The 11106-nt window shown below is 36.7% G+C and overlaps 1 protein-coding gene across 1 annotated transcript; it reads left to right on the top strand.

Annotated features, from left to right (window-relative positions):
• Positions 1-3039: 3039 nt before the first annotated feature.
• LOC114733173 (uncharacterized) lies at positions 3040-4994 on the top strand. Its single transcript, XM_028920577.1, has 3 exons — positions 3040-3568; positions 3715-3834; positions 4063-4994. The coding sequence occupies exons 1-3, from the start codon at positions 3040-3042 to the stop codon at positions 4992-4994; spliced, it is 1581 nt and encodes a 526-aa protein (XP_028776410.1).
• Positions 4995-11106: the final 6112 nt, after the last annotated feature.

Genomic DNA, 11106 nt, shown 5'->3' with positions numbered 1-11106 from the left:
GAAGAGGATAATGGAAGAATAGCTTCATAGTTTTACATTCCATGGCATGAACTTGATATATGTATGTAATGATGCTGGAAATTGTTGCCTATGGAGTTGTAAACTTTGATAAACATTTTGAAGTAGTTTCTGTATGAATTTAGCCATGAGATTTTGTATGCTTAAAATAAACATCTTGACCTTTAATTCCACAGATAATTTACTAGAATTGGAGATGTGTGAAAATTATGGTGATTTTTCAAAGCTAGTGCTTTAAATCTAGAAAACAGTTTTAACTATATGAACAATGTAAATTCTGTACAGTTTTGGCACTATTTCGCAGTGAGTTAGCCACTGAAAGTATTTTTCTCATGTAGATCTCTTTGAAAGCTTTCAGTAGGACTTGGAATTGGCTCATTTTGATTTTTTAGAATTACTTATGAATTTCTAAAGTTGGCCGAAAGATCTAGATTTACCAAACGAACAGTACCTGAGAAAGCAAAAATTTTGGATTTGTTTTCTTGCACTGTAAGCCATCCAACGTGGTTCCAATTGACAAAAAATGAACTCGAATATAGCTCTGCATAATTGCACTATATTGATTGCTGTATGGCACCAAATGTTATTGTTTGTTGTTATGGTTTGGGAATTAGATAGTGTCTGTTTGATGATGGAGTATTGTGTGACTGGATTTATATTTGGCTATTTGGTTGATGCACTATAAGAAAAGTGTAGAAATTGAAAATGATGGATTGCCCGAATAGGGTCCCATGAGGATTGAAAGGTTAAGGTGACTACTTCAGGGGAGTAAACACAGAAAAGAAGTAAGGAATAATAGAGGATTTGAGAAACTTCCACCTAGAAAAATAATGATTGAATTGAAAGTCTTGAATAGGATATAAGTAAAGTCAAAAGATTTTCCTGAAAAAGAGATGGCATTAGTAGAGTGAAACAGGTAAGAGGAATAGTAGCCTATGCTTTGATATGCTAACGGAGTAATGAGTCCTCGATAGAGTAAAACAATAGGAAACGAGATTATTTTGAGCTTTGAAAGCATAGTTAGAAATTTATTTGAGGCATCAATAGTACCAAGTTATTGGCTATTTACTCCAACATAAAGGTGAAACCCTTATGATTACTAATAAAGCCCAGTTTTTATATATTTTATCCCACATTAATTCAGAATTTAAATGATAATTTTGAGCTTAAATGAACTTTTTATGCATTATTGGATTAATTGGTTGATTTTTGGATTTTGTATAAAAATTGAGATTTAGGATTAAAATAGAGATATTTTGTGATTTCCTATTTTGACTTGGAATTAATTTTTCCTATTTCTTTGAAAACAAGTCTCATATTTTTAGAAAGATCATTTTTAGAAAGTTTTGCACTTTCTTGCCTAATTCTTGTGCAGATTGAATATTTAATTTTTGATTATATTTGGATATAATCTACATTAATGGATGCACTCAAATTCTTGTAGGTCAAGAAAGGGGCACATAGGAAATCCAATGGTGCAAGATTGTTTCTTGGAATCTAAGCACAATCCAATGGCTAATATCAAGTGGGTCAATTAATTACTAATGGGCTTGAGCTTTGGATCTAGAAAAATTTCCTTTTCCCTCATTAAGCTATTTCTCGTATTTGGAGAGCAAGGATTCACGTGGGAGAGCATATTTTTCGATCCTTCTCCATTCGGCCAGGCGGACGATTCAACGTGAATTCTGACATGCCATATACCATACATTACATTCATTCCATAGTCACCAAAAGAGGGGGGGCATCACGTTCTGTGACTCACCCAACTTTCATCATCATCATTCACATCTCTTCCTTGATCCAATTTCCATCTCCACATCATCATCAACTTTCATCAATTTATGGCCGTAGCATCAAACAATTTTGGAGGAGAAGGCAATTTGATGGAGGCTTAAGCTTGTTAGGGAGGCAACTTGGGAGGAACATGGAAAAGACTAGAGCCTTGGGCTAGCACTTGAAGACCACAAGGGAGTGATGTTCCATTTATCTTTTTAATTCAAGGACTTGAGATTATTTAGTTTTAAATAATTTTAAGTTGTATTTTTGTTGAGACAATTTAGTTCTAGATTGTCATCTTTATGCTTGGATTGGATTGATATTTGGATTTTATTTGTGTTGAGACACTTGTTGGAATTTATGTTTAGAACCTTTGCATTGTTAATTGAATTTATAATTGAGTTTTCATTATGAGTTTAATTATCAATGTGGTTTGAATTGTAAAATTTGGGTTCTTTTGCCTCTTAATTGTTTGATTAAGTTGGTTAATTGTCTAATTGTTTAATTGGATAATTTCAAACATAATTTCCAAAATTAATTGAGTTATTTTTCATTGGTTTTAATAAGCTTAATTAACCAGCCTTATACTGTTATGAGTTCTCTAATAGTTTAAGGGTTTTTGAAATTAAGGGTTCCCTTTGTTTCAAGTAGGTAATTAAGTTTATTAATTCCACTCTCTTATCACTTCCCTTTGGTCTAATTAACTGATTAAGGTTATGAAGGTTAAATCCATGCAAATCCTAAGTTGTCCCCTCTACTATACCTGAAGAGAAATTTCTGAATTTTTACTTGCTAATTCTCTCTGCTTCCTGATTAATTTTCTTTATTCATTATTTTTATTTTCCTTCAAAAAAACCCCCCAAAAATTGCATTGCATTTATTTAGTTTAATTTAATTTTCATATAGATTTTAGGACATTTGCATTTTCCATTTAGAATTAGAATTTTGCAATTTAGTTTAGGTCCAATTTATTGCATTTTTTTTATCATCTGAATTTTTACCTAAAGAAACCCATAAATTGCTCCTCGGAAGTAATGACCTAGGTCGATCTTGAACTACAAATTAATTGGGACCTAATTTAATTGAGTGCTTTAACAACAAAAGCTTCATCAATTTTGGCGCCGTTGCCGAGGAGCAATGGTTAGACTTTAGGTTTGAGTTCTAGGTGATTCTGCATATTTCCTCTGCATTTTTTGTGCAAATTTTTTTTTCATTTTACTTTGATTTGTGATAACTGCTTAGTACATGACTAGATCCTCCAGCAAGGAATTGTTTGAATTTGATCCTGAGATTGATAGGACTTTTCATCAAAGAAGGAGGGCTCAAGCTAGCAATCTTATAGAAAGTGATTCTTCTGTTAAGTTAACTGCTGATTCCTCTAATTCTCCTGACTCTTCTCATTCTGACAGTAGCATAGCTAATCCTGCTAGGACTATCAAGGAATTGGTTTCACCTGATCTGCATTTTCAAAATTGGTGCATTAATTATCCTGATATTGACACTGATTTTGAGTTAAAGTCTAGATTGATTCACTTTCTTCCAAAATTTAATGGTCTTGCAGGCGAGGATCTATACAATCACTTGAAGACTTTTCATATGATCTGTACTGCTATGAAGCCTTCTGGTGTGTCTGAGGATCAGATTAAGATGCGTGCCTTCCCATTTTCTTTGGAAAGTTCTGCAAAGAATTGGCTTCTTCGCTTACCTCCTGGATTCATTACTTCATGGGACCAGCTGAAAAGGTTGTTTTTGGAAAAGTATTTCCCAGCATCTCGTACTTCCTCCATCAGGAAGGATATTTGTGGTTGTCGACAAATGTATGGGGAATCCTTATATATTATGAGCACTTTAAAGCATTGTTATCCAGTTGTCCTCACCACCAAATTTCAGATACATTGTTGATTCAATATTTTCATGAAGGGCTCTTGCCTCTTGAGAGAGATTTACTAGATTCTGATGCTGGAGGTGCTCTTCTTGACTTGACTGTTGAAGCTGCTTGGAGATTGATTGAAAAGAAAGCTGAAAATACCCAACAGTTTGGTACTAGGCAGCAAGCTAGAGTAAATGAAGTTGGATTGCATTCATCTTATTCTGAGTCTCGCCTTGAGAGCAAAATTGATAAGTTAACATCTGCTATGGAGAAAATGGTTGTATTTCAGATGAAAAACTCCCAAAATATGGCTCCTTCTGTGGGATCTTCCTCTGCTTTCATCCCATAAGCTGACTCTACAGCTCTAATTGGGCCACTTTGCTCTATTTGCTCTCTAGCTACTCACACTACTGACTCTTGCCCTTACCTAAATGATGGAGTTGACTCGTGTAATGCAATATACCACACTAAGCCTGTGACTCAAGGTGGCCAGAAATATGATCCTTACTTAAATACATACAACCTTGGATGGCGTGACCATCCAAATCTCAGATATGGGAGTGGCCAGCCTCAACAATCACAGTTCAATCAAGTCATAAACTCTTCTGGTGGTAAAATGTTCCAACAAGTTAGGCAAACTATGCCCAATCAAGATGAGAGTTTAAAGTTAGAAGGCATGATGAAACTCCTGATGGATAAGTTTGAACAAAAGGATTTGCAACATAGCCAAGAAATTCAGAATCTTCAAACTCAGATCGGGCAGTTATCTAATGCACTTAGTAACATGCAAAGTCAAGGCTCAGGGAAGTTGCCATCTCAAGTAGTAGTTAACCCTAATGTTGGCACCCAGCAGAATCCTAACGTTGGTGGAGTTAATGCTATATCTCTTAGAAGCGGAAATTCAATCACCTCTTCAGATCCTGTCACTACCCATACCTCAACAGACAAGGAAGCTATCATTAAAGATTCTCCCCCTGCTTCCACATCGCATAATAAGTCCACTTTATCAAAACCACATGTGGCATTGCAAGAAGAGCAAGAAAAAGATGGGGAAGGGAAGAAAGTGAGTGAGCAAATCTTACCTTTTCCTACAGGGGTGATTAGGGCTGAAAGGAGAAAGAAAGAAGCTGAGATGTTCAAAGAAGTTTATGATATCTTCAAAAAGGTGGTGATCAATGTTCCATTAGTTGATCTAGTTGCACAAGTGCCCAAGTATGCGAAGTTTTTAAAGGAGTTGTGTACCACCAAGAAAAGGCTTAAGCATGATGGCAAAGTTGACTTAGGGGCGGTTGTCTCCTCTCTTTATCAAATGCCAATGCCAGTGAAGTGAAAGGATCCTGGTAGCTCTCTCATACCGTGCACCATTTGTAACATTGAGTTTTCAGATGCTCTAGCATATCTAGGAGCGGCTATCAATGTCATGCCAAAATCAGTTTTTGCTCAACTTCAAGGTGTGGATCTTAAGCCTACAAATCTAATTGCTTCTCTTGCTGACAGACGCTGTGTAGTTCCAGAAGGAGTCTTGGAGGATGTCTTGGTGAAGGTAAAAGATCTCATATTTCCTGCAGACTTCTATGTTCTTGATATGGATGATGCTAGATTTAGGCAAAAGGGACATTCATCTTTGATTTTGGGTAGGCCATTTCTTAAGACTGCTAGGGCTATGATAGATGTGCATGCTGGTACTCTCACTATGGAATTTGCTGGTAAAATCATTAGATTTAATGTGCTTGACTCTATGAGACATCCACCTGATAGTTGTGCTAAGATTGATGTTAGTTTTGTTGACATTATTACTGATGATGCAGTCATGGATTTTAGAGATAGTATGATAAGTAGATCATGTGATATTGTTGGCTTAGATGACTCTATCTCCTGTTCATGTTCTGAAATTGGTAGTTGTGATACTTGTACTGGTGTAGATGCTGCTGATATTGATGTTTTCACTGATTTCATTGAGATTGTTAGACATTCTAGTTTTGATTCTTCTGCACCTGTCCATAGACTTGGCACTTTCAGTGATTCCTCATCTAGTACTTCTGTTGATTCACATGGACTCTCTTGGTTACTTAGAGTGATTGATGCTATAGATGCAACTGATTCATCTACATTACCTGACTCTGAGCTGTTAGTTAACATTGATCATGTCCCTGATATAGAGGTCTCTAATTCTGATCCTGATGTTGCTTCTGACATGGAGTGCTACTGATGGCACTTCTTTCATGAATTGTGGCGTATTATCTTATTCTTCTGTTGTTACTGTTCCTGCTAATGATTCCCAAGTTGGGAAAGTCTACTCTTTTGCTTGTGAGTCTTTAATGCAGGTTTCTAGTTTGACTAACATTGATTTGAAGCCCCTCGTGCCCTCAATTGAGCAAGCTCCTTCTTTAGAGCTAAAGCCACTTCCTGATTTGCTGAAATATGCCTATTTGGGGGAAGATGAGACATTGCCAGTGATTCTAGCTAGCGACATAGCTGTTGATGAAGAAATTCGCCTCCTGGAGGTACTGAAAAGAAGGATGAAAGCTATTGGATGGACTCTTGCTGATATTCCTGGAATTAGCCCTAATGTGTGCATGCACCGGATTTTGTTAGAGGATAGTGCCAAAGCTGTGCATCAGCCACAAAGGCGACTCAACCCATTGATTCTTGATGTGGTAAAGAAAGAGGTTTCTAAACTTCTTTCTGCAGGTATAATATATCTCATTTCTGATAGCCAGTAGGTTAGTCCGGTTCAGGTAGTTCCGAAAAAGACTGGTATTACTGTTATTTGTAATGATGGAGGTGAGCTTGTTCCAACTAGAGTCCAGAATAGCTGGAGGGTATATATTGATTATAGGAAGTTGAATTCTGTGACCAGAAAAGATCATTACCCCCTTCCCTTTATTGATCAAATGCTTGAAAGACTGGCTGGTAGATCCCATTATTGCTTTTTGGATGGTTTTTCTGGATATTTTCAAATTTCTATTGCACCTGAGGATCAAGATAAGATCACATTCACATGTCCATTTGGAACCTTTGCATACAGACGCATGCTGTTTGGATTATGTAATGCACCTGGCACTTTTCAGCGTTGCATGATCTCCATATTTTCTTATTTTCTTGAGCATTACATGGAAGTATTTATGGATGATTTCACTGTCTATGGTGATTCTTTTGATGCATGCTTAGCTAGTTTAGATAGGCTTTTAGAAAGATGCATTGAATATAATCTTGTGCTGAATTTTGAGAAATGTCATTTTATGGTCAAGAAAGGCATTGTTTTAGGACATGTTGTCTCACATGATGGCATTGAGGTTGATAAAGCCAAAATTGATATTATTTCATCTCTTCCATATCCCTCTTGTGTGAAAGATGTGCGCTCTTTTCTTGGGCATGCTGGATTTTACAGGCAATTCATTCAGGACTTTAGAAAAATTGCATTACCATTGTCTCGTTTACTGTAGAAAGATGTGGGCTTTGTTTTTGATGATGCTTGCAGGTATGCTTGGGATGAGTTGAAAAAGCGACTCACTACACCTCCTATCATTCAGCCACCTAATTGGAGCCTTCCCTTTGAGCTCTTGTGTGATGTTCTGATTATGCATTGGGTGCAGTTCTTACTCAGAGAATAGAAAAGCGGCAACATATCATAGCATATGCATCACGGACACTGGATGCCACCCAGGCTAATTACACAACCACGGAGAAAGAGCTATTTACAATTGTGTTTGGGCTTGAGAAATTTCATTCTTACATCCTCCACACAAAAGTGACTGTCTTTACAGATCATTCGGCTATCAAGTACTTGTTCAAGAAGCCAGACTCCAAACCTCACTTGATTAGATGGGTAATGCTGATACAGGAGTTTGATGTGGAGATTCGTGATAAGAGCGGTGCAGAGAACATGGTAGCTGATCACTTGAGTAGGATTGAGACTCCTGTGGTAACATCTTCTTTACCCTTAGATGATTTTCCTGATAATAGACTTTGTGGAGTTGATATGACTGTTCCTTGGTATGCTGACATTGCTAATTATCTGGCTGCATCTGTTTTACCAACTGATATGAATAATCATCAATTAAACAAGTTTAAGAGTGATGCTAGGTTCTATATATGGGATGATCCCTACTTGTGGCACATTTGCAATGATTAGGTTATTAGGCGATGCATTCCTGATAGTGAATTTGAATCTGTGTTGACATTTTGTCACACTCTTACTTGTGGAGGGCACTTTAGTGCTAAGCGTACTGCTAAGAAGGTTTTAGAAAGTGGGTTATTCTGGCTCACTCTATTCCATGATGCCCACGAGTTTTGTAAGAAGTGTTCCAGGTGCCAATTTGTTGGCAATATTTCTAGGAAGCATGAGATGCCTCAACAGCCGCTGTTGTTCTGTGAAGTTTTGACATTTGGGGTATTGATTTCATGGGACCTTTTCCTACTTCATTTGGTTATGTTTACATTCTGCTTGCTGTGGATTATGTCTCTAAGTGGGTTGAGGCAGTCCCCACTCGTACTATGACTCTTCTGTAGTGGTCTCTTTTATCAGGTCACACATTTTCTGCAGGTTAGGAATCCCAAGAGCTATCATTAGCGATCAAGGTACTCATTTTTGCAACCGAAGTATGCAGAGCTTACTTAGCAAGTATGGTGTGATGCATAAGGTGGCTACTCCATACCACCCTTAGACAAACGGTCAAGCAGAACTCTCAAACAGAGAAACTAAGCTCATTCTTGAAAAGACAGTGCAACCTAACAGAAAGGATTGGAGCAAGAGGCTGGATGATGCACTCTGGGCATATTCTACAGCATATAAAAGCCCAATTGGCATGTCTCCATATCGGATTGTCTTTGGTAAGGCTTGTCATCTGCCAGTAGAGGTAGAGCACAAGGCATATTGGGCCATCAAAAGCTGCAACCTTGATCTTGCTAGTGCTGGTGTTGAAAGAAAGTTACAATTACAAGAACTTTAAGAGCTTAGGAGAGAAGCCTATGAGAATGCTCGGATCTACAAGGAAAGGACCAAGGCTATCCGTGATAAGCTCATCTTAAGAAGGGAGTTTCACGTGGGCCAAAAAGTTCTACTTTATGTCTCTAGACTTAAACTCATGCCTGGTAAGCTCCATTCTAGATGGGAGGGACCTTTTATTGTCACTAATGTTTTTCCCTATGGTGCTGTAAAGATTAAGAGAGAGCCAACTGGAAGATGCTTCACAGTCAATGGTCATCGCTTGAAGCCTTACTACGAGGGGTTCTCTACCCAAGATGCAGAGGTTATCACACTACGAGACGCCACATTGCCTTGGTTGTATTCCTTCCCTTCACTCTTTTTGCTTTGCATTGTCATATTATTGAATTGGGCTGTGCTGGATATTACTTGCTTTGTGACTTGCCTATGTGTTCTGCATTGAGGACAATGCATTGTTTAAGTGTGGGGGAGGGATTTCATTCTTTTAGTTTTTTTTCCTTTTTTGTTGTGTTTTTAATTTTGTTTTAGTTCCTCTTACAAAAAAAAATTGTTTTGTTTCGTTTTGTTTTGAATGTGAAGATCGCAAGTTTGAAGTGATTCAAGTATGATGCATTCTTAATTTGAAAAGTGATTGATCATGTCTTGAGTGGATAAACTAAGTGGCAATGGATTTGATTAGGTGAATTAAGCTAGTAATCATGTACCTAGTGAGGTTTTGGCCTGATGCATTTCTTCTTTTCATGTGTGTATACTCCTATCTCTTTCCTCGATCTAGAACTTAACTGGAATCTTGTTTGAGACCACGTTTGTGCATTTACATTCATAAAGATGATAAAGGCATTCATTTCTATTTTTCTAGCCAGATAAGCCAAAAGCCTACCCTTTTCTGCATTTATCCTTTGTTTAACCCCTTTTGAGCCTTTATCATTTTTTTCTCTTAACCCGTAGCCAAAAAAAAATCTTACCCTTTTTGAATGTCTTAGGAGTTGAAGAGTGTTATATTATATGTGCTTGGGATGGAGGAACACATTTGGAGTTATGGTTTAGGTCAATTTGAAAAAAAGAAAAAAAATATTGTAATAAGATTCCGCTCCTCTAGTTTAAGCTGTGCTTAGTAACCGGGGATCTTCATCACCAATGTTGATCTTCGTGTCAAACGGCCAGTAAGGGCTATGAGCGTGCTAGTAGCATCTTAGTGCCAATGAGTTATCCATGCTTGAGTAATCGGGCCTTTGTATCACCAATATGAAGGTTCGCGTCAAAAGAGCATACACATAACAGCCTAAGAAAGTTTTTAAAAAAAGTGCTTGAAAAAAAAAGAGAAAAAAAAAGAAAAAGAAAAAGAATGACCCAATTCAAGTTCAATTTAGTTTCTTACATTCCATTATTTTTTTTTATTGACTCTCTTCATTTCCTAAGATGTTCAACTTTGTTTTCCCAAACACTATATCCTTTCTTTTTTTCACCTTAACCCCATTACAACCTAATAAAAGTCCTTTTGATTTATGCTTGTAATTGCTTTATGATTGGTGGAGAATTTAGATTCTTGTCAAGCCTATAGAAAGAGGATTGAGTAGGATGATTTTGAGTGTAAACACAAGCCAATACACTTTTGAGTGATGAGTGACATACACATTAACCTTGGTGAGGGATTTCTGACTTTGATTCTTTTTTGTCAAGTAAATTGCCATGATGTTTGTTTTCTTGATTCATGAGAAGATTACTTGGATAAGAGACATGTTGAATGCTTTGACTTGTTTTTTGCCTGTGATTGGAACATTCTTTTTTTTTTTATTTTCTTTTGTTTTTCTTACTGCTCTTTGGTCTTCATTTGCTTTGCCCAGGAGTGCAAAGGCTAAGTGTGGGGGAATTGATAAAGCCCAATTTTTATATATTTTATCCCACATTAATTCAGAATTTAAATGATAATTTTGAGCTTAAATGAACTTTTTATGCATTATTGGATTAATTGGTTGATTTTTGGATTTTGCATAAAAATTGAGATTTAGGATTAAAAATATAGATATTTTGTGATTTCCTATTTTGATTTGAAATTAATTTTTCCTATTTCTTTGAAAACAAGTCTCATATTTTTAGAAAGATCATTTTTAGAAAGTTTTGCACTTTCTTGCCTAATTCTTGTGCAGATTGAATATTTAATTTTTGATTATATTTGGATATAATCTACATTAATGGATGCACTCAAATTCTTGTAGGTCAAGAAAGGGACACATAGGAAATCCAATGGTGCAAGATTGTTTCTTGGAATCTAAGCACAATCCAATGGCTAATATCAAGTGGGTCAATTAATTACTAATGGGCTTGAGCTTTGGATCCAGAAAAATTTCCCTTTCCCTCATTAAGCTATTTCCTTATTTGGAGAGTAAGGATTCACGCGGGAGAGCATATTTTTCGATCCTTCTCCATTCGGCCAGGCGGACGATTCAACGTGAATTCTGACATGCCATATACCATACATTACATTCACTCCATA

This window comes from Neltuma alba, unplaced genomic scaffold (genome assembly GCF_004799145.2).
Source record: "Neltuma alba isolate B1F8T4 unplaced genomic scaffold, ASM479914v2 tig00012976_pilon, whole genome shotgun sequence".
In the NCBI taxonomy this organism is placed as follows: Eukaryota; Viridiplantae; Streptophyta; class Magnoliopsida; order Fabales; family Fabaceae; genus Neltuma; species Neltuma alba.
This window is presented reverse-complemented; position numbering and strand designations above follow the sequence as displayed.

Coding starts and splice junctions, on each gene's coding strand:
- LOC114733173 (XM_028920577.1), top strand. CDS start 3,040: ATGACTAGATCCTCCAGCAAGGAATTGTTTGAATTTGATCCTGAGATT. Junction 3,569..3,714: donor AAAGTATTTCCCAGCATCTC/GTACTTCCTCCA, acceptor ATTTTCATGAAG/GGCTCTTGCCTCTTGAGAGA. Junction 3,835..4,062: donor TGAAAATACCCAACAGTTTG/GTACTAGGCAGC, acceptor TTTGCTCTCTAG/CTACTCACACTACTGACTCT.